This window comes from Elephantulus edwardii, unplaced genomic scaffold (genome assembly GCF_000299155.1).
Source record: "Elephantulus edwardii isolate Elephantulus edwardi_28Jun2011 unplaced genomic scaffold, EleEdw1.0 scaffold00226, whole genome shotgun sequence".
Taxonomy (NCBI): Eukaryota; Metazoa; Chordata; class Mammalia; order Macroscelidea; family Macroscelididae; genus Elephantulus; species Elephantulus edwardii.
In genome coordinates this window covers 1,775,473-1,799,184 of record NW_006399976.1, presented here as the reverse complement: position 1 = coordinate 1,799,184, position 23,712 = coordinate 1,775,473, and the positions used below count along the sequence as shown (strand labels likewise).

General features: G+C 47.7%; 1 protein-coding gene across 1 annotated transcript in view; it reads right to left on the bottom strand.

The window, feature by feature from the left end:
• Positions 1 to 23,712, bottom strand: part of EPS15L1 (epidermal growth factor receptor pathway substrate 15-like 1) — a 78,567-nt gene that overhangs the window by 28,911 nt on the left and 25,944 nt on the right. The window contains exons 13-18 of the mRNA XM_006898280.1: positions 16,618 to 16,779; positions 12,685 to 12,882; positions 11,032 to 11,163; positions 6,654 to 6,777; positions 4,307 to 4,357; positions 2,276 to 2,412 (exon numbers count right to left, since the gene is read on the bottom strand). Coding sequence (XP_006898342.1) covers positions 2,276 to 2,412; positions 4,307 to 4,357; positions 6,654 to 6,777; positions 11,032 to 11,163; positions 12,685 to 12,882; positions 16,618 to 16,779 — 804 coding nt within the window. The remainder of the gene's footprint in view (positions 1 to 2,275; positions 2,413 to 4,306; positions 4,358 to 6,653; positions 6,778 to 11,031; positions 11,164 to 12,684; positions 12,883 to 16,617; positions 16,780 to 23,712) is intronic.

The window sequence follows — 23,712 nt, the reverse complement described above, 5'->3', positions numbered from 1 at the left end:
TGGTGGCCTGTTTCTATGCAGCTTGCTGCTCTTGCAGCTCCTTACGTTGTTTCCTCCGCCGCTGCCATCTTGGCTCGGAAGCTAGGATTTTGATTCTCCGGCTGATGTATTTTGGGCAAATGGACAGGAGAAATTGATCCTTGGAAAAGGACATCCTGCTTGAAAAGGTGCAGGGACAGTACAGAAGAGGAAGACCCCGGATAAGATGGATTGATACAGTAACTAGGGCAATGGGGGTTGGTATTTCAGAGTCAGTAAAACTGGCTCAGGACAGGGCAGGCTTCAGAGCCATTGTACACAGGGTCGCTGTAAGTCACAGGTGATTCAATGGCACATAACCACAACAAAACGGAGCCCTATTGTGTACCGTGTCATCTGCTAACTGTGAGGTTGGTGCTTTGAGTCCATCACAAAGATGGGCAGTCTCCTAATGCAGGTCTGTAGCCTCAGACACCCAGCGGAGGGTCACTATGAGCTGGAACGGAATCAAAGGCAGTAGTGAGTTTATCTTTTACTTCATAAACTTTTACCCCAAAGAAAACTTGGCTTGTAACTTGTAAATATCAAATCCTTTTCTTCTAGCACACTGCACTTTGTAAGGCAGGAACCAATCTTTCCACAAACTTTTCTTTCTCCACAAAGTTTCAACATGTAAGGAGTTTACCAGAGGTCACTGAGTAACAGTATTTACGTTACTGAAACAAAGAACTTAAAAGACTTCAGTATTTTTAAATCCCTTAGCTTGGTTTCAGTTTTGATTTAGGAATTTACTCCTGCTTCCAAGAATTAACTCTTTAAACCAGTGATCAAATACTAAATGATTCAGGAAGTAACAAAAAAGGATGGAAGGAATAAACAGAGTCATTATACCAACAAGAACTGATCAACACTAGGCCATTTCAGGAAGCAGCATATGATCAAAATCCTTTAATCTTGAAGGAGGAAGTCAAAGGTGCACAGAAGGCAGTGGAAAAAATAAGGCTCCAGGAAATGATGGAATATGCTGGATGTAGAAACTATTATTCTCCTTTGTTCTAAATTATCTAACTAACAGATCTGTTGCTTTCATCTACAGATTTGTAAGAGTTCTTTTAAGCTATTCCTATCTTGAGTTAATCCCACGTGAATTTAAAAACCATTTCAAGAACAGGTTTGTGGCATTAAACACTAATGACTGAAGATCAGATAAATGAGCTGTGGATGACATCAAAGACATCATCCTTGAAGAAAATAAAAGGTCATTACAAACAGGGGAGTTTAAAAAAAGGCCAAAATGTCAGAAGAGACTGAAAATTTTACTAAAACATAGAGAAACCAAAACAAAGGGACAAGACGCTGAAGAAAGAGAGATGAAGAGATTTCAAAGGGAAGCTAGAGAAGCTAAGACAAAGTACTATAACGATGTTCAAAGAGCTAGAGTTGGAGAATAAAAAGGGAAGAACTTCCTCATCATTTCTCCACCTGCAAAACAAAGTCAAGCTTCAAGCTGCAGTACTGAGAAATGCTATGGGCAAAATCGTGAATGATCCAAGAAGCATCAAAAGAAGATGGAAGGAATGTACAGAAGTGCAACCAAAATGCTCGTGAGGAGCAAGGATGGTGCAACTTTGGCTCCATCATCAAGAAGGACCAGTTCCTAGACAGAAAAGGACATTGTGGTTGGTAAAGCAGACAGAGGAAAAACATCGCTGAGATGCACTGACAAAACAACCGCATCAGTGGACCAAGCATGCAGCGGTCAAGAGGATGGCGCAGGGCAAGCCAGCAGGGCCAGCAGTCACAGGCGACTTGAGAGCAACTGACAAACCAACACAAGACATCTCCGTGAAGATGCCAGACCAGGAGGCTAGCTTTTTCTCCTGCTGGCAATAGGCACTCTCCAACATCCTCCAAGTGCTGGGTAGTTGTTGAAAGGTCTGAGGACAGGGGTCTGCCTCTGTCTGTGTATGATGTTTCATTGTTTTTGTCAGACATACAACCTCAACCAGAATTGAGTTTGGCCTGGGCTCAGGAACGATGGGGTGGACGGGTAGAGGGACTGCTGCTAAGTAGAGGAACTTCTTGCCCTGATGTGGGGCCCCTGAAACACTCTTGTGCCACCTGGTTTACTGGAGAGTTTCAGCAGCATCCCTGAACATCATGGCTCCTCCCCACTCAGCAATGAGTCCTGTGACCCAGTCAGTGACTCCGTCCAGAAAGGGGAGCTGAGAAGGAGGCATGTCCACCCAAACAAATGAGCACACAGTAGCAACTGCACCTTTCAGGGGACACTTACCTTGGAAGGTAAGGAGGGGTTTTTCGTGAATGGGTCTGAGGTAAACGGGTCATTCTTTGTCTGTTTCTTGAAGAAGTCATCGGTGGCAGAGCCACGGAACGGGTCACTTTCTTTGAAGGGATCCCCTCCAAATGGATCTAGGAAGTGAAGGGAAAAGGTCCAATGAATAGACAATACTGGTCTTGGGAAAGGTCCTTGGGTGGCATGAATGGTCTGCACTGAATTACTAAGCTAAAGGTTGGTGATTCAAACCCACTCAGCAGCACAAAAAAAAAAAAGGTCTGGCAACTGTTTCTGTTAAGGCGGTGGTGGCTGTTATATGCAAACCCGGTTCATCTCAGCACATTCACAACAGGAAGAGGGTGGAAACAAGCTATGCGCTTTTAAGTGAAGGAGTGGATAAACAAATTGTGTTAACGTACACACACTCAACAGAATACTACATAGCATTACAGAATCACAATAAATCCACAAAACATCTCATCACAAAGATGAACCCGGAGGACATTATATTCTGAGTGAAATAAGTCAGTTAGAAAAGGGCAAAACTGTGTAAGATGACTATTACAAAAAGTCAAGGAATGGTTTAAGCACAGGAAGAAACATTGGTTGACAGTTATCAGGGATAGAGGGGGAGGAGAGAAAATCCCCAACTAGACAGCAGGTATACATTATTGATCTGGGTGACGGGAAATACGGGTGAGACCACATAATGGAAAGCGAAGCAAAAGAAGACCCTGGGGCTACAGAGTGAAAGGCAACAACAGGAAATCCCATCACACAGTAACTGCGCTGATAGTACCAACAAACAGGCATTCAGTAGTGGAAACACAGGGAGATACGTGAACTGAAGAGGCATGAGGTGGCTACAAGCACGTACAGGTTTGGCAGAGGACTTTTCAACATACGTTATTTATAGGTTTGAAAAAAAATCTAATGAAATACATCAGAGCATGGAGCTCTGGTGGCACAGACAACAGCTAACTGCACTGCTACCTCAAAGGATGCACATCTCTGGTGGTTCAAATTCACCAGTGGGCTTGATGAGAGAAGATGTGCTATATGCTGGCTGTGTTGTTCTGAAACATCACTGAGTCAGCAGATGCAGAGTGAACCTATCTATGAATCCTTGCCCAACCTGCACCATCCTCACAATCTCTTCTGTGTGTCAGCTCACTGCTGCAGTCTCTGTAGCCTGGTAGGAGTCTTTCTCTCTGCACACCCACGTTTATTGCTATTGTGGCTTTGTTCACAATAGCAAAGAGTTGGAAACAACCTAAGTGCCCATCAATAAATGAATGGATAGAGAAACTGTGGTATATTCACACAATGGAATACTATACTGCATTGAAAAACAAGGAGCTCATGAAACAGTATACAAAATGGGTGAGCCTGGAGGACATTATGCTGAGTGAAATATCTCAGACACAAAAGGACAAATATTTCATAGGGCCACTGTTGTAAAACGGGACTGACATTGGGGTTGAGGGGAGTCTGAGAAAGAGGGAATAAATAATGCATACTGCATTGAAACAGAAGAGGGAGAGAACAATATATGATTAGGTATTATTATCATGACAGGAGTCCAGTATGAAGGCTGCATAGTGGAGTGGACTTGGGGGAGGGATTGTATAACAATGGGTGAACATTCTCAGTGTGCACTGACCCTGCTGGCCTCTGTGGACAGGAGTCCTGTGTGTATAGGGACCACACAGAACACCCCCAACCACCATCACAGGTGCCTCTGGCCCAGGTGACCAAGCTGTAACAGGCAACTCTGCACAATCAGTCATCATCTCACTGGTTGGAGATGCTTTTGTTTAATCTCTCATCACATGGAGAAACTGTCAAAAGGGAGCATAAAACTGTAAAAAGGAGGAAAGATGTCACTTCTAAGTTCCTTCAGAAACAAAATTCTCCCCTGCCATGTGCTAGGAAACGCAGCAGAACAGGTTCAGAGGCGGTTTCCCACTTTCCTTGACTTTTGATAGTGATGATTGTGAGGACTGGTTCACAAAACACTTCTTTTACCTGTTGAAGCTGCCTGCTGTTCTGCAAAAGGATCATTCTGGAACGGGTCACCTAGATAACAGAGAGAAATGCTTAGCTCTGGGGAAGGAGAAGAGCAGTAAGTAGTTCACCCACAGCCCTTCCACCTTCTAGCTGCTCACCGTCCTCCGCCTGCTGCCCCACACCTCCACACATCTCCCCTGCCACCCGCGGTTTGTCACCTCCCACCTATACACAGCCCTCCTCTGCTGGCCCCTCGCTGCACACAAATCTCCCCTGCCACCTTACCTGTCACCTCTCACCTGCACACAGCCCTCCCCTGCTTCCCCTCACCTGTACACAGTCTTCCCCTGCTGCCCCCCCACCTGCACACAGCTCTCTACTACCAACCTTCCACCTACACAAGGCCTCCCCTGGCAGTGCCTTCACTTTCACCTTCCCATTCAGGAGAGAGGGACACTCCCCTTTCCACACCCGATGTCCAAAAAAAAATGTGGCATGTGAAGCCAGAGTTCAGGGGAAGCCACAGGGCAGGTTTCTCTCGGAAGTGTGCTCGGAGGCTGGGACATTTACAAGTGAGTGAAAGGTTGCTGTCCCCCTTGGGCAGACTCCACTTCCTACACAAGGCTCCCGCTTTTAACACATAACCCTCTCACCTCCTCAGATAGGACAACAGGGGGTAATAAGGCAGTTGCCCTACGCTGCCTCTCATGGCGAATGTGAAGAGAACCATACATGAGTCCAGGAGCTGCCAGGCCACCTCTTAGACTTCAGTCTTCTGTCTGAACCCCACCACTGTTCCTTCCTGCCTCTACATTCTTCTCAGACGAGGAAGCACCACTCTGCTCAAAAACTGGAAGGTTCAGGACTACTGTTTTCTGGACTGCCACCAAACTACCCCTGACTCGGGGGTCAGAGCAAATCCACAACATGAAGACCTAACACGAACACGCCCTGGGCCTGTCATCAGCACTACTGCAAGCAGCCATCCAACAGCCCTAGGCAGGAGCACGGAAGGTGTCAGTTACCGTACACAAGCTGGGCAATGCAGGGGGCAATGTGAGGGGCCTCGCTGAGCTGCCCTCTCACCAGTAGTCTCACTCAATGCCTCAGCTCACCACTTAACAGGCTGAGGTGAAGACTCAAAAGCTGGTCAAACTCAAAGAGTATCTGTCCTCTAGATCAGACTGGGGCGACCCTCTCTTCCCTGATCAATAACTCACTTCTAATGACATAAATGGTCAATGGTACAGATGCTGTGGAGAACACCTGAGCACTTCTTTAAAAAGTTGGTTACATGACCTTGCGTTTAATAACAGGGTCACAAAATTTGATGGGTGGAGGGAGGGATTGGTAAAGAGGAAAGGTCTGGTGTGAAAAACAATGTATATGAACTTTGTATATAAATAAGTATAAAATTTAAAAAAAAGCAAAAAACCCCAACAACCTAGTTACGGCTCCTCCTTAGAATAATCGAGCACATAATGTCAAAGGGGCAGCATTTGGCTGAGGATAAAGCTCAAAAGGCAGGACGAGGTGAGCACAGGATTAATGGAAGTGAGAAGAGTACAACAGTACTGTATTATAATTAATGCTATTAAATTAATGATTTAATAAAAAAAATGTGCTCTGTAAACTTTCACTCAAATCACGTTAAATAAATAGATGAAAGTTGAATAGCGTACCCCGTCCAGCAATATCAATGCTAGGTATCTAACCAGAAGAGTTCACGGTTGCACTCTTCTCAAAAGACAAACGTGTCAAACAATGAAATGCCTCACAACAGGTCAATGGTAACACAACATGGTCCATCTACAAATGGAATACTATGCAGCTGTAAAGAGAGATTAAGTCTTCTGTCAAAGCATGGATGGACTTTGAAAACATCTTGCTGGATGAAATTAATCATGAAAGGACAAATATAGTAAGATCTCATTCACATAAAATATCTAGACTCAGCAAGTGTATATTGTGCCGGGGGGCAGGAACACTTTGGTTAGGGCACTGAGGTTATGATAATGGCAGTGGGATGATCTGGAAAGGGGACAGCAGGAATGAATGTAACCCATGTCACTGAACTGGATGTGTACAAAGTCTTGAGATATTATATGGTTTGTTATATTTATTTTTTTTAAATTTTATTATTTTTGTGTGCGTGTACCGTCAAATCAGATCTGACTGGTACAGGAGGAGATTGTCCCTCCTTACCCGGCAGAGCATCTGGTGGATTCGAACCGTTCACCTCTGGGATTGTAGTTGCAGCTCCTTGCCACTAGGCCACCAGAGCTCCCCTATGTATTTTTCACCGTAATAATTTTTCCCCCCTTAAGGAATAAACCCAACCTCAAAGCAAGGCTTAAGGTCCTACCTTTGAAGGGGTCGGCTCCTTTGAATGGGTCAGATTTGAAAGGGTCTTCTGCTTGAAAAGGGTCCGGATGTAAGTCCTGGGCATTGTTGCTAAATAACAAGGCTTTATTTTTGAAAGGATCATCCTATAATTTTATGAGAAACAAGACAGGGTTTTATTATTTCAAACTTAAAGGAGTCAAAATAGAATCCTATATCTATAGAACTCTTGGCCCCACTCTAAGTAGTGGGAGACTCTAGGTTTTTGTTGTTGTTGTTTTTAAATTGAGTTGTCAAAGACAGCTTGCAGTAGTAACTGGGGATCAGGGCTGATCCGTCAGCTGAAAGGTAGTGTATGATGTCAGATGATAACAGTAACAGAGGACGGGGGGCCTTGCGGTCGATGGAAACCATCTGCTCTTCGTATTATCACTGCAACTTCTCTGAAAATCTAACACTATTTTAAAACAAACCATTTCTTTAAAAAGACATGTCTAGAAGTGTCCCGAATAATGTGACAAGCTGCTCACACATCATCACAGGCCTTCCTTCCAAACACACGACTGCCCCCGAGGGCCTGCCTCTGCCTCTGTAAGACGCAGAAGTGAGCCTTTTCAAATAAAAGAAGGTCTCCGCAAGAAGAAATGTGGTGGCTCTTTGCTCCCTATGGGGAAATGAGCAGCTGGAACTACTCTAGAATGTACATTACTTCAGGTCAAAAAAAATAAAAAGTCATTTAGTTCTAGGAACAAACATGCCCATCTGGACCAGTTAGGGGCGGGGAAGCTTCATAAGAGCATATTTTTCGGGTACAGGACAGCCTGGAGAGGGGACCCTGGTGGCCTAGTGGTGAGAAGCTACACTGCACTCCCAAAGGCACGTGCTTCAAGGCCACCACCAGCTGCTCCATGGGAGAAGGATGGGCAATCTCCTCCCGTGCGATTAACTGCCTCTGAAAACCCGTTGAAGCTATGGGTAGGGTATGACTTTGCCGGAAGGGCTGGGTGTGCCTCATCCACAGGGAAGGAACGGTGGTCTGGTTGGTGGAGGCACCCCTTGGGCACACGTGGGTGTCACCGTGATATCAGAAAGTGGAGGCACTTTGCCAAAAGTGCTGAGAAGGATGTACTGGGGTTGGGAAACCATCCATTAACCTGATGGACAAAATCTTTTGAACAAGGCTGGCATTTGATCTTTTGGCCAATGGGGCAGGACGGCGGCAGGAGAGGCCTCTGTGGCCCCCTGAGACTCCCTACGGAGGCACCAGCCTGGGGTGGTCTGGGCACCAAGGGCTGCCCTCAGGCCACTCCAGAAGAAGCTGGTGCCACTGCCCTCTGGTTGGGTCCAACAGTGTTTTCTTACCTGGGGGAGAGTATCTGGAACCTCCACGCACACACGACCTCCCCAAGTCAGGGAAATCAAGTCAGTAAGAAGAGATGCACACAGGCACCACCTTGTGCCCTCCTAGTGCACAGGGCATCTGTGGGCCACTGCTGGTCTCTCCCACTGCATTGGTGGAAGGGGTGGAGGGGTAGGAAATGAGGATGATTGTTCCAGAAGGAGATAGGGACAAAGGGCTTGGAGGAAGCAGAACAACAGCTCGAGCTCAGGCTGGAGGTTTCTATTTAGTTCTCAACTGGATTGAGATTGAATTACAAGTGGCAGATGGAGGGAGAGGCTTGGCTGTCAGCTCTTGATTTAATGTTGTCAACTGTTACCGGAAGACTCCAGGTGGTGGTGAACAGTGTTACGCAGGAAGAGACTGGGGTTCTGGGGTCTCCGGCTCAGAATCCAAAGCCCAGACCACCAGGCCTTGAACTGAGAATTGGTTCTACCACCTCGAACCAACTTTCTCAAGAAAGCATGTCTGCTCAAGGTGGCCAACACGTCTGCTCAAGGTGGCCACCACACCTTCTCCTTCAGAGGAGATGCCAAAGACGAACAATGGTGACGTCCATGAGGCTTCGCAGAGATACCACTACCCCATCACCCAATGACCAGTTGACCCTCCTCTCCAGCTGCCAGGATGAGAGTGCAGCTGCCACGTCTGGGGGTGGATGACATGTCCCTTCAGAGAGGAAAGAGATGGGTCCCGGATCATGAAGTTGGCAAGCAGTCATGTTCTGAGAACTGAGAGCTCTGGGAGGGCAGTGGCACTTATGGGATATGCCTGCTCCTTTGTAGGAGGCAGGCTAGTGAGGGGCTCTGAAAAAGAACACTGATCTGAAGGGGATTCTACCAACTCCCGTTGTGTAAATTCTCCCACTGTGGGTAATGCTGAGTAACTAAGGCAAGACTCTTAAGCAGCAGTTGGCTACGGAACCAGTGAAAACAGTCCAGCTCACCACAGCATGTAGGTGTCCACTTCCACCCTGATGCAATCAGCAGGCTGCTGTCCGGGGCTGGTTCTCAGTGAGCCTCAAGTCTGTGTCCATAAAGCCTTCTTTTCAGACTGAGTCCCGCGGGCCACAAATTGTGAAAGCACTCAGCTGCTCACCTAATCACTGGGCAGTCACATCTACCCAGGGGTGCCTTGGAAGAAAGGCCTAGAAGTCTACTTCTGACAAATGAGCCACTGAAAACCAGAGTCTTAACAGGCTGGTTGGGTCTGCCTTTAGGGCAAGAGCTCAGTCTCTTTATCACCAGGAGAGACAAGAAACAAGCAAAGCCTTAAGATTCCTGTGTCTCTGACCCTGGACTCTCCAGCCACCTGGTTACCCAAGGAAGGGAAAGCCGCTCAGACTCTCAGGAGGTGAGACGAGATGTCAAACTCTGTGGCTTGTTCAAGCCTGACACTAGACAAGATGTCCTGGAACTCAGAAGGTCCCACATAAACCACTGGTCAGGATCCACGACCAACCCCACCGAGGACTAGGTGAGCCCTCTCTCCCGCAGAGCAGCCGACAATTGTTCGGGAGGAAACAAAATCCTTCTTTTTCAGAGTCCTTATTAAGAAATGGAAACAAGCCAAAAGATGCTTTAAAATCTGTATTTGTACAATGATATAAATAAATCTTTTCTTCCAGACACAGGCTTTATGCGTAATATCGCTGATGTCCACATCCCAAGATTGATTTTCTCTTGTGTAAACTTGGTCCCATTTAAAAGATGAACTAAGGTAATGTGGACGGTCAAAATCTGCAAAAACTCAGTGGCCACTTGCAACACAACGTGCATCCAAGGAGACTGCATTAAAAAAGGTGGGGGCGGTTCTGAGTAAGCAGTTTCTTGAACCAGGAGCAAGAAGAGGGTAAGCTGTGAGTGATGCAAAGGAAGAGGCAGAGGGAGAAGGCTTGGGGCCCCATGAAGCTGACAACGGCCGCAGTGCAGCCAGGGAGAAAGCAAGAAAAGCCAGTTTGCAACATCACAGAGAACAAACGCTTGTCATTGAGGAAAATAAAGAAAGTCAACAACGAAGCTGACAACAGACCCAAGAGCACACAAGGAAGGCCCCGTTCACATCTCACGGGGAAGACATGTGGGTGGTGGGGGCAGCACGGCCAGGTCGGCCAAGATGGAAGGCAGACGGAGTGGTCATAGTGGCTCTGAAGTGATCTGGAGAAGGCTAGTACCCTGCAGATTCTCAGGACTGAGTAACCTTGTGACCGAGAACAGAAACGCGGTAAGAAACAGCAGGAAGAGCTGAGTCAGAGTGTGGAGCAGGAGGAAAGGAGGCCCAAGACCAGGCCAGGAGGGGCTGAGAGACAGCCAGACAGAGCGCATGCGGCCAAAGGCACGGCCACGGCCACATGGAGCCAGGGACCACACACCCCCAGCACAGGCCGGCTGGTAGAAGAGGCAAGGTTTCCATCCAGATGTTAGAGCATGAGAATACTGACCTGGCATCTTGGGTCACAAAGTGTGAAAGGGAAGGAAGAGGTTTTAAATGTGGCCTGAGTTTCTGGAAAGGCAATTCTTGCTGAGACAGCAATGCCCATCAAGCATTTTCGGGTCATTGTTCTTGATTTTTATCAATACATTTGATTTTCAAGGTACTGCTTTGCAGAAGCATAACCACATGCATGCACACACTCATAACCATATCCACATACACGCAGGCACACCCCTCCCAATCCCCCAAATGAGTAGACCCTGGGCTTTCATACGTGCAGGTATGGATTCAATTCTTTTCTGTTTAGGGGAAGTCCCCTGAAATTGGAGGTTCGGCGCGCTCAGGCGCTTCTGCATAGATGAGGTGACAGGGGACTCCGGACTCTGCTGGACTCGGGACCCGAGTGAGCCCGGCCATACCTGACAGGAGGTGGGGAAGTGCAAAGCAGCAGCAGAAACCGGAAGCCCCCTCCCCTCACACAGTCACAGAGGGGCCCATATACAAGTCCAGGAGTGGGGGTGACCACAGAGGCCACTTCAAGGGCTCGACGCAGCTACTCGACCTGCACCGTGGCTCCGAAGCCGCCCCGCTCAGTCAGGTCGGTGAGGCTGGGCGCCCCGTTGAGGACCTCGTCACTGGCCAGGAGTGCACGCCGGGCATCCTGCTGGTTCTCGTGCAGCTGGGACAGCTTACTTCTTGCCTGCATGACAGAAACAGTTCCATGTCATGCGCAGGCCTGGGGCTGAGTCAGGTAAGATGGCACTTCCCTTTAGATCGAACCCCAGGCCTCAGGTGTGGGTCATGGGCAGGCAGGAAAGAGATGGCTGGAGACCAGAGAATACCCTTCCCACTACCCACTGGGCTGTGATGCATCTGCGGCCCCGGGCAGGAAGGGCACATGTGCAGAGACACATGTAGATTCTCTTTTATTTTGTTTGTTGTTGATACGTGATGTCAAAGACTCCAGGTGTTACAGAGGAGAGGTATGCTCCACGGGTTTTCTGGCCTGTAATCTTTATGGTTCACCAAGTCTTTCCTCCACAGAACCAAAGTGGGTGGACTCAAAACCGCCAGCCTTGAGGTTAGTGACTGGACGTATCCAGGGATCTCTCTGTATGTGCTGATTCTGAACAGACTAAGTGGGTCAAAACCCAGGTGCATAACCTATCCCAAATGCCCACGCAGCTGTCTCCTTTTGAGGGAGTTGTTGTCCCATTTGGATTCTATGGGTAATGCACAAGGTTAATGCACCTGGCAAAGGCTGGATGTTCAACTCCACCCAGGGGGTCTCAGCCAACTTCTGAAAACTTAGCTGCTGGAAACAAACCCTCTGCAGCACAGCTCTACAATGCCACATCCACAGCACCAGGAGTCAGGCTTGACTTGGTGGAAAATGGGTTTTCCTTGCCTATTGTTGTTGTTATTACAGTTAGCAGTATAAACTTACAGATACTGGTTTCATAAATCCCGAACTAGGATGAAAAAGACCCCTGCAGCTACTAAATAACAACGGCGCACAACCCAGATGACTGGTGGGAGAGGTTTGTGATCAGCCACTGGAGCAGAGAGATTAGCTCAGCCAGCAAAGGAAGCACAGGCTGCTGTTCGGTGCCTGTCGATGGCGGCACCAAGCCCGCTCTGAGGGTAGATATGGAATGTTCCATGGAGGCTGGAAACCGCCGGACATGAGGCTCTTGTGCTGGGGGATTCCTGGGCAGCTTAAAGACCTGGAAGAGGGTCCTGTTTGCAGAATGGGAGTCCTGGTAGGGTGGACAGGGCTCCTTGTGGGAGAGATAAGGGGCTTATGTGGGGTAATGCTGGTTACAAAGGAGCCTTCAATGGCTGGCACTGGACTTGCTGCCCTCAGCTGCCATCTGTCCTTCACTCAGGCCCAGGGAGGAGCAGGAAAGCCTTTCCTCAACTTCTCCTCATACAAGCCCCAGGCCACGGAGAACACCCAAGAGCCAAGCTCTCTCCCAAGGAGTCTGTGATTATGCCCTCAGCCCCATGTGGAAGGAGGCAAAGCAGAGGCCAGTGTGTGGCTGGGCATGCTAGGGAGGCCCTTGCTTCCACCTCCAGGTGAACGGTCCCTAAAGGGACTCTGACGCACACAGCTGCCAAGCTGAGCACTCCGGTGGTCACTCTACACACCAGGCTGATCCCTGGTTGACTGGCTGCCTGCACATACAGTGGTGCTCACAGGGACCCAACCCACCCGAACCTGATTGATCTCGTCCTGTGTAGACGCGAGGGACTTGAGGATGGTCTCGAGCTGGGCACGCCCAGCCTGGATGCTCTGCTCCAGCTGCGCCTCCTCCTGCTGCAGGCGGCCCAGCTCCGCCTTGGCCCGGTTCAAGTCATCCTCCTGGGACCGCAGGTCTGATTCCTGAGACTGGATCTGTGTCTTCAGAGATGAAATCTAGAGTGGGATCAGAGGGGATTGCAAAGTGAGAAATAGCATGAAGGAAGAAAACAATTCATATGCTCTGAACAAAGCGAGGTGGGGAAGGGGTGACCAAGCCCAGAGCCTAGGCTCCTGGTGGGGTGGAAAGACACCTTTGCCTGACAAACTGATGTTGGTGGTTCTGGAAGGAGCAGGTCCTGACCTGGAACCAAGACAGCCATTTGTGTATGCCAGTGGGGCTGACTGCAATCGCACAGGACCTTCAAGACGTTCAAGTGCACGGACACCACCGTCCCCAGGTTTCCAGCGAGCTGTGCAGATTGCACTGGACGGTGCACAGCCTTCAGACCCTCTGTGTGCTGGGGGGAGGCTGGCAGTGGCCCAAGGAGGTGGAGTATCTATGAGGCTTGGCTTCAGAGACCCACCTCATTAACCAATACAGACTGCTCTCTAGACACAAGCTGGGAGACAAGGAGCTTAGTGCAAAAAATGCTCTCAGGTTCTCCAAATGGTCTTTTAAGCACTTCTGTTAAAGTTAGCCAGCATCCATCCATTAGCACATCACACTGTGGGAGCTGGTGTATCGCTGTGATGCTGCAATTTTTCAGATACCAGCAGATACTCACAGTGGACAGGTTCAGTGAAGGTGCCAGATTAGAAGGTGCCAAAGAAAAAAAAGGCCTGACAGGCGATTTCCAAAAAGTAGCCAATGAAAATTCACAGCCAACAAAGGAAACTGATTCAGTGCTAGAACGGTGTCTAGTATGGTGCTGCTGTAGTGTGAGAGGGAAGCAATTTCCCCGTTAGGGAGGCACCGAAAATGCACAGTGACCACAACGGTGGATCCCAACCACCGTGGAGATGGCACAGGACCGCGCACACGGGGTCACCATTAGTCCGAGCCTAACAATGAAACAGGTACCGTTTTCCTCTGACTCATCTGTGGGTGAGCTGCACGCATAATGCCCTGTGACAGCCAACTATTTCATGGTATGTTTCCAAAAAATGAGAGCATTCTTTTATGACCCCAGTAACATGATCACACTTTAGAAACAGATCAATGCGTGGTTATTACATAGAATTTACTATCTAGCTTCAAAGGTTCCCAAAATGCCTTTGAGGCCAGTTTTTCTCTCTGATCCAAGATCCAGTAGCCAGTACACAGTGGCCACAAGGACACAGGCTCAAATAAACTGCCAATCGTGAAGATGGTGCGCGACTGGGTGCTTCGTTCTGTCATCTCCAGGGGCACTGAGAGCTGGAGCTGATTCAGTGGCAGCTCACAACAAAACAAAGTGAGCAGGGGTGTGCGCACAAGCACATATATTCACATCGATAAGACAGCACACAGGTACAGGTGCTTTATTCACGAGTATTCTGGTTTTGACAAGCACTGTGGCAATGAGACAATTAAAACAGACTTTAAAAGGGGGAAAAAAAGAGAGAGAAACGAACTGGGGGGGTAGAGAAAATAGTGCAACAAATGAATGAATGGAAATCCAAAATCTCTGTAAATGTTCATTAAAATTAACAAAATAAAATTTTTAAAAAACCTCAACCACATAAAAGAAGATAATAATTTGTTTTAAATTAAAATTATTTTCTAGAGATAATTTTGTGAAAAGTTAAAATATTCAGAGTAAATGCAGTTCTTTTTAAATTATTATTCCTAACACTGAAATGTGCAGTGTAATTTAAAGTTTAGTTCAACTTATGTTGTTTTTCTTGGGTGCCTTCAAGTCTAACTCATAGTAACTCTATGAACAATAAATGTGACCATGTCCTAAAAAAAAACAAAAAACTTTAGAGCCAGAGTCTCACAAGACAACTCAGTTAACTGGCTACTGACAGTTCACAACGTGTACTTTCTACACCCCAAAGTGATGAAAAGCTTGAGAACAGCCATCTAAGCAGCAGCTACTGTTCTATTCATCTGCAACAAAAGACAAAGGAGGAAAACAGAGACTAAGAAAAGGAAGCCATCCACAGGACCATGACCCTGAATCCAGAAGAACTAGGTTGTGTCCAGCTACCACCAACTATGGTCACAGTAGACAGAGCAGGAGAGAAATGTGGGAAGAAAACTCCAAGACCTCAATAGTCCACAGTCACTGGTCTGGCTGAAACTAGAGGTCTCCAAGACAACTGCCCTGAGATATTTAAACCTCAAACCTTTGAGATCATCTGCTATTAAAGTAACCGACTGGCTCGTAAAAGAAATACTGTAACCCATGAGTAATGAGCTCCGCAAAAAGTCATTCATAAAAGACCAAAAGGTCAAAGTTTACTCAAAAGCGAAGTAAGAAGATAGGGAAACTAGAGTCCTGGAAGAGGTCCAACCAGAATGAAAGGCCTCCAGAAATAAGGAAGCACTGTGAAAATGTCACCAATACCACCAAAGAATTGGTGCAGAAAATTGTTCAATGAAGACCCAGTGCTGTGTAAACTCTCACCTAAACATAATAAAAATGTCTGCATTTTAAAAAACAAACAAAACAACCATGGTATGGAATCAGGAGACCTCACAGTCAAGTACCTAACATTGTCCAAAGTGTCCTGCACCTGCACAGGTGATCAGTCACTGAGGACATCAAGGCCTGTGAGTTGGCATCCATGGTGCAGCCACTGGTCCCTGTATGGCACCAAAACATACTATCCACACACTCACAGACTGCGAACCTCCACTTCCACGATGCTGAGACCAAAAAAACGGACAGAAGGTCCTGGATACAGTCAGAGATGAATTCAGAACAAAATGCAAAATGTCAGTAATGGCCAGTCTTGCTCATCTGATGGAGGCTGGTGAAACCCAAGACTCCGGCTCTCAGCCACCCTTGGAGACTAGTAGTGAACTCAAGGCTGTGACACAACCAGCAACCAAGCAAGGGATAAACCTACACAATGAACAGTAACACCAGGAGGCACTCGGTCCTTAGTGCAATCATATCCACACAAGGTCACAAGGGCGGCATTTGTCCCCAGATAAAGCTGAAAAGGTAGGAAGGGAGAGGACGGTGGGATGAAGTAAAAAAAGGAAGCACAGAGATAGTGGGAAGAGCGATGGTATGACGTGGGGATGTTATCAGTGTCATAAAACAAAGTACATATGAATTATTGAATGGAATACCAATAAAAGTTAAAATAAAAAAAAGCCATCCAGGCCCATCATGAAACGAATGGATAGAGAAGGTGTGGTATAGTCACACAGTGGAATACTATGCAGCACTGAAAAACAAGTAATTCATGAACTATTCTACAAAATGGGTGACCCTGAAGGAGAATAAGCTGTGAAATATCTCAGTCACAAAAGGACAAATGCTGCATAATGTCACGACATCAGGGTTGGGGGGAAATTAAGAAAACAGGGGATAAATAATGTACACTGCATGGAGACAGATGAGGGAAAGATGGAGACAGATGAGGGAAAGAACTGCTTAAAAGGAAGGAATAGATGATTAGGTATTATTTGCATAACAGTCCAATATAAAAGTTGCATAATAAAGTGGACTGGGGTAGGGGTTGGGAATGGTACAACAATGAAATCATTTTTCTTTTTTTCCAAAGAGAAAAGTGAACTGGCGGGGAGAGGCAGAGAGGAAAATATTCAATGAATGAAGGAAATCCAAATTCTCTATAAACGTTCATTAAAGTATCAATTTCTTTATTTTTTTTAAAGCCATGCAGGCTGTGCCCATCTGTTTCCCAGCGTCCTGACACACCCACCACTGAGCACCCCAGCATTCAGCTCACCATCTGGGTCTCGTCCTGGCACTTCTGCCGCACGTCACTCAGCATGTCTCGGAGCTTGGCCTTCTGCTGGTCCATCTCGTCCAGCCGGTCCTGAGCATCTTGCTTCTGGGCCTCCAGCTCCTGCAGACTGCTCGTCTCCCGGTCCAGGTCATTCTGCAGCTCCTGGGAAGGAATGGCATGGGTTTATGTGAGACTGGCAAACAGAAGGCACATCTGAAAACGGGCCATTTGGGCCCAGGTACGCACCACTGACACACTCCACAGAAGCGCCAGGCCAACTGTCAGCCCTCTGGACACATCTGCTAAGAAAGCCCTTACTAAATTCTGAGTGAGGCTGAGCCCACTAGTTGACCAGCCTGCCCCCTGCTCACTCTGTGGTGAGGGCGCCAAGGGTGGGAAAAATGTTCCCCAGACACAAACACACAGGGAATACCGCAAGGGGATGGTGCAGAACCATCAGAACCCAAAAAGACAGTCAACCCTATGCAGTCCAGAGACGCCTGCTGCACAGAGGGGACCTGCAGGGTGGACAGTGCCAGCCAGATGAGGACTGGAGGGGAAGGAGGACGGACACCACACTCACACCGAGCCACGTGTCTGGAGATGAGGAGACAAGGGGAAGGTCTCAGAGGCCGCAGTCACAGCAACAGCTGGACCTCAAGATGTGGCCCCAACCTGGAGACTCCCACACACTCCATGCACGGTCACAGAAATCAACCATGACTGAGATCTGTCAGGCAGGGGCTGACTGGAAAGTTCTAGAACCACTACACTTGGGAAGATCCGTGTGATGGAAATGTGAAGAACCAATGTGAAGGTGAAGAGGGGGGTGCGATGTCGTTATTACATCTATGTGCCCCCATGTTCTGAAAGGCCTCATAGGACCAGCGAGTCATCTGCTGCACTGCCTGCTAGCGCCTTTCACAATGAGGCTGGGATTACAGGTGGGCACACTGGCAGCTCCCCAGGCAGCCTAGAGCCTGCAGGGAGTGTTGAGGGTCCAGGAGATGGGACACACATGAGGGGAACCATAGGGGGTCAGGCCAGAGGGCACTGCAGTCACAGACTAGAGCAGACCCAGTGTTGAGACAGGGCAGGGACGGGACCAGGTGGCATTCTCATGCCCTTGTCTCTGGGTTAGCTACCAGTCAGAGGCTGAAAATAACAAGAGTGAGGGAAGCGGGCATTGGGCTCGCTCCCAAGGGACAGCGAGGCAGAGCCATCTCAGGTCAGGAGATGAGGACGCCCAGCGGCGTGGGCCGCCTCCTGGTTCTGGGGACCGTGTCCCAGCCCAGGTCCTGCACTCTTACAGAATCATCTCTAAGTGGGGTGTGGGGCTGGGGGCTGAGGCCTGGAGTCAGGTCCCTGCTGCCCTCTCACCATGCCCAGACCTTTCTTCAGAGACCAGTCCTCATGGGACAATCAAAATCAAGGGATCGCTTTGAGCACAATGGACCTGAGATGTGTTGTTGTATGAACTACAGATCTGAACCCTGTCCTACCCTGTGCCATCCTCACAATCTCAGACACACTCGAGTCCACTGCTGCAGTCACTGTGTTAATTCACCTGGTTGAGAGAAGTCTTTTACTGTCCCTTCACCTTTCCAAGCATGCTATCTTTCCCAAAGTATGCAAGACGAAGCTTCACCAATCTTGCCTCCACAGAGCACTCTGGCTGCACCTTCTCCAAGACGTATCCATTTATTCTTTTGGCTGTTCTGTGGGATGGATATTCAGCACTCTTCTCCAACACTACCACTCAAAGGCATAAATTTTTACTTCTGTCATCTTCATTATCGAACAATATCATTAATATCACACGCAAGCAAGATTCTGCTGAAAATTACCCAAAAATGTCTGAAACAATATGTCAGCAGAGAACTGCCAGATGTGCAGGCTGGATTGAGAAAAAGTCGTGGTACTAGGGTTATTACAGCTAATGTTAGATGGATCTTGGCAGAAAGCAGAGAATACCAGAAGAATGTCTATCTGTGCTTCATTGACTATGCAAAGGCTTTTGACCGTGTGGATCACAACAAGCTATGGCTGACTCTGAGAAGAATGGGAATCCCAGAACATTTGATTGTTCTTATGAGAAACCTATACTTGGACCAAGAGGCAGTCATCAGAACAGAGCAAGGAGACACCACATGGTTCAAAATCAAGAAGGGGGTTCATCAGGGATGTATTTTGTCTCCATACCTTTTCAATCTGTATGCAGAACAGATCATCCAAGAAGCTGGGCTGTACAAGGAGGAATGTGGCATCAAGATTGGTCAAAGAGTCAACAACCTGCATTATGCAGATGACACAACCCTGCTTCCTGAAACTGAGGAGGACCTGAAGTGCTTGCTGCAGAAGGTCAAGGACTGCAGCCTCCAATATGGATTGAGGCTCAACGTTAGGAAAACAAAGATTTTTTACCACTGGGCCAATTGGCAGTATCAGTATGGATGGTGAAGAGATTGAGATAGTTAACAGTTTTCGTTTACTTGGTTCCACAGTCAACACTCTTGGTAGCAGCAGCCAGGAAATGAAATCAAGAGATGAATTGCACTGGGAAAGTCAGCTGTGAGGGACCTATCAAGAGTACTGAAGAGTAACGACATCAGGCTGGAGACTAAGGTGAGCCTGATCCAGGCCATAGTCTTCACAATTACATGCTCTGCATCAGAGAGTTGGGACAGTGACTAGGAATGACAGAAGGAGAAGGGGTGCTAACACTGAGGGGGGGTGATGGGGTGATGTGGTGATGTGGATGATGGAATGTCTCAGGGGAGAGAGAAGCAGTGAAGGACCCATGATAACCCAAGGCTACCCACCTACCCAACAGAGCTTCAAGCTGGGCCAAAGCCCAAACCTGCAGCTCCCAATTCCAACCTACCTGGCAAGGGGTCGCTGGCAAGTGCAGCCTAGCTCCTATCAGCACACATGTGCAGGGTCCTTGGACTTGGGCCCTGCGGACTCAGCACCCACAGACGCCCCTGACCTTCTCTTCCTTAGAAAGACAAGACACACAGGCTTCATCGTTTGCTCACTAGGCTGGGACAAGTGGGACATCAGTAGCAACAAGGCCAAGGCAGGCTTGATGGCCATGTCCCCACAGACTGGGCCAAACAGCCGAAGTGACAGGGCACTTGCAGACATGAAAGCAGAGCAGGGGGTCCATGGGTGTCCACCCCACAGAAGCTGCTGCGTCACTCTCTGCTCTCACGAGCCAGCTGCAGAGAACTTCTTTAAGATGCCAAAATGCAAAGTTATCACTTTGATGACTAAGGTGTGCGTGACCCAAATCATAGGGTTTTGGGGTTTTTTTTTAATTCACTTTTTTTTTTAGGTTGCTTAGGATTTTTCTTTTAATTATCACAGTGAAATCAGACGACCCAACCAAGCCAAGAGCTGGCAACCAGGAGCGGGGAGGAAGAACATGGAGAGGAGGGAGCCTGGAGCCCCGGGCAAAGCATTCAGGTATAAGGTTAAGGCTTCTTCCTGTTGTGTCTGCCCAGAGGGGCAAGGGTTGGGATACAAGACTGGGGCAAGTCTTCCTTTTGGCCACAGTCTCTTTCCCAAGTCAAGGGGATGATTAATTCACTTTCAATGTTTTGAAAAACTGGAAATGGAAAAAGAAGAACTGATGCTTTTGAATTGTGGTGGTGAAGAAAATGGAATAAACCACAGGCTGCCAGGAGAACAAACAAAATAATGTTAGGAGAACCACCACCAGAATGTTCTTTAGAAGTCAGGACAGTGGGCCTGTGGCTCACTACTCAAGACATACCACCAGGAAAGACCAATCACTACAAAAGGGCATCGTGGCTGGTAAAACAGAAGGGCTGGAAAACAAGGGAAACCCTTCATGAGAGGAACTGACACAATGGGCTACACACTGGCCTCAATCTTGACAATGACCATGACGACCACGCAGGAGTAGGCAGCGTGACATTCTGCTGTGTAAAAGCTCCCCACGGGACAGAGCTGACTCAAGAGCAAACGGCACAACACTCTGGCTCTGCCCGTCGGTGAGACAGCAGCCTGTGAAATGGATGCAGGTGGCTCCGAAAGACCTGGGCCAAGCCTTTCCGAGCTGAGTATCTGCACTGGGAGCCACACTGCTGTGAGGAGTCAGGCTGTGTACACCACCACATCCCTGCAGAATGAATGGATCTCCCTGTGTGGCTCAACTCGGGTCACAGAACAATCAACTGTGCAGCACTCCCCCGTGACACTAGCCAAGAGATGAGGAGTGCCAAAAACTGACAGGATGCGCGCTATGTCTCTGAACCTCTGCACTGAGGTGGTAAGTCAGGCAATGTTTAGGGGGAGGTCACAAAAATACCTGGATTGGGGGACACTGAGTGGGTCATATCTACAGAAAGTGGCAGAAGTGAGATGAGGCGTGAAGGAAGTGACCAGAGAAATCAAGCGACCTGGGACAGCCAGACCCTGGACCTCATCTGTAACACAGAAGGAGGCCCCAAAGGTCCCAGAGGAAAAAAAGGCTCACCAGCCTGCAGTCACGGGGTGCGGAGAGGGGAGAAGCTGTGCCAAGAGAACTCAAAAACAACTCAAGCAAGAGGAAGGAGGACCCCAGTCTGTAAGAACAACTTGTCTACAGTGTTAAGAGCTCATCTGCCTCGAGAGCCCAGCTACCACTGCCTACTGTTCCAACCAAGGCCACATTAAATGGGCCCTGACAGAACAGGAGAAAAACATGACACAAAACAGTCTTACCCATTTCAGTCTTCATGGATCAGCTGATACTAGAGGAATCGCTGGGGTTACCAGGTACTCTAAACACTGGACGAAGCTATGCAGAAATCATCATCCAGTGAAGTAACAGACTGGCAAGCAAAATTAAGTCTATTACCCAGAAACACAGAGCTCCCTTAAAAACTCATCTGCAGGTGCCTAAAAGGTCAACAATTACTAGAAACAGAACAGTTACAGCACAATCAAAGAGATCACGGATACATTGTGAAAAATGTAAATAATGTCACTTAATTGGTAAAGAAATTGTCAAATGGGAAGCTAGTTTAATAAAAAGGCAAGCGTTTTTACTGTAAAAAAAAGAACAGAACACAGGCAATCCACAGGGTCAACACCATCCTATCAGAAACCCAGCTGGCCTCTTTCCAGAAGCTGACAGCTGGTACTAAAACTCATGTGCGAAGAACTCAGAAGAGGCAAAACAATCTTGGAAAAGAGGAACCAAGTAGGAGAACTTGCACTTCCTGATTTCACAATGTATTGATTTGGTGCGGTGGGTGCCTGTCATTGGTTCCACACAGTGACCTTGTATAGAACAGAATGAAATGTTGTCCTCCCAGGGGAGCTCTGGTGGCCTAGTGGCAAGGACCTGCAACTACAATCCCAGAGTCGCACGGTTTGAATCCACCAGATGCTCTGCTGGGGAAGGAGGGACAATCTCCTCCTGTACCAGTCAGATCTGATTTGACGGTACACGCACACAAAAATAATAATAATTTAAAAAAAAGAAATGTTGTCCTCCCAACAGAAGGTGTATGTCTGAGCTGCCCTGGCAGCCCAATTCACTGCCCTGTGTTCACTTGCAAATGTTATTGTAGTGGTTGTTGTTATGTGTCATTGAGTTGCTTGCGACTCACAGTGGCCCTATGCCCTAAACCCTGCTCTACCCTGTGCCAACCTTATTGTCTCCGACACATCTACTCCCATTACCCCAGTCACTGAATCAATCCATCTTATCAAGGGTCTTCCTCTCCTGCGCTGTCCCTCTACCCTTCCAAGCATGATGTCCTTCTTCAAAGACTGGTTACATAAGTCAGACGGAGCTTCAGAACTCTTGCCTCCAAGGAGCAGCCTGGCTTCACCCTCTCCTGGACGAACCTGTTTGTTTTCCTTGCAGTCTATGGTATACTCAATATTCTTCACCACCACAACTCAAAGGCATTGATTCTCCTTGCATCATCCCTAGTCACTGTCCAGCTTTCTGACACATAGCAAGTGACTGCAAATGAAAATGAAAAAACTGAAAATACCATGGTTTGGGTCTGACACACCTTAGTTCTCAAGGTGACATCTGCCGTTTTTAACACTTTAAGGCAGTCTTTTTACCCAGTGAAATAACTAGTCTGATTTCCTGACTGCTGCTGCTTCCATTGCTGTTGGGTAGAAGGCAAGTAAAATTAAAAACACAACAACTCCAGTCTTTTCTCTTTATCCTGATGTTGCTTAATGGCCCAGCTGTGAGATTTTCTTTACGTTAAGGGAGTCCTGGTGGCCTAGTTAGTAAGGAGCTGCTCTGCCAATGCAAAGGTGGTGCTCTCTAGCGGTTCATATCCACCTGTGGTCCTGCAGGAGAAGGACCTGTAATCTCCTCCCTTGTGGTTTTAAAGCCTCTGAAAACCTGCTGGAGGGTCAGCTGTGAGCCAGTTCCAACCAGCTGCGTGTCAGCTGCACACTGTAAGTTGCTAATGAGTCTTTTTCCAGTCCTGAGGATGTCTTCTTCCCAACAGTTCCCTCAGAATTTTTGTTTAACACATATACTGAATAAGTCTAGTGAAAGAATACAAGGCTGACACACTTCTTTCCCAAGTTTAAAACACAAAGTGTCTCCTTGATCTGCTCAAAAAGACTGTGTCTTGAACTATGTTCAAGGTGGTCACGCGCACAATTAAGGGTTCTGGAATTCTCATTCTTCACAACATTACTCAGAATTTGTTAAGATCTATACAGTCAAATGACTTTGTGGGGGTCAATAAAACACAGATAAACATCTTCTGGTACTTTCTACTTTCAGGCAAAATCCATCTAACCTCAGCAGTGACAGACAGTCCTTGTTTCAAATCTTCTTCTGAAGCCAACTTAATTTCTGGCAGTTCTACATTAATATACACCTTCAACCACTTTTAAACCACCTTCAGCAAAGGCATCTGTGTGCAATGCAATATTAATGCTATTATTTGCTAATTTCTGCACTCTACTGGATCACCTTTCTTTGCCATGGGAACAGATACGGACCCATTCCAGTCACTGCCTTCCAAATCGCTTGGTAGAGTTAAGTGAGCGCGTACAGCATTGTATCCATTTGCTGAAGCATCTAGTCTATTCTATCAA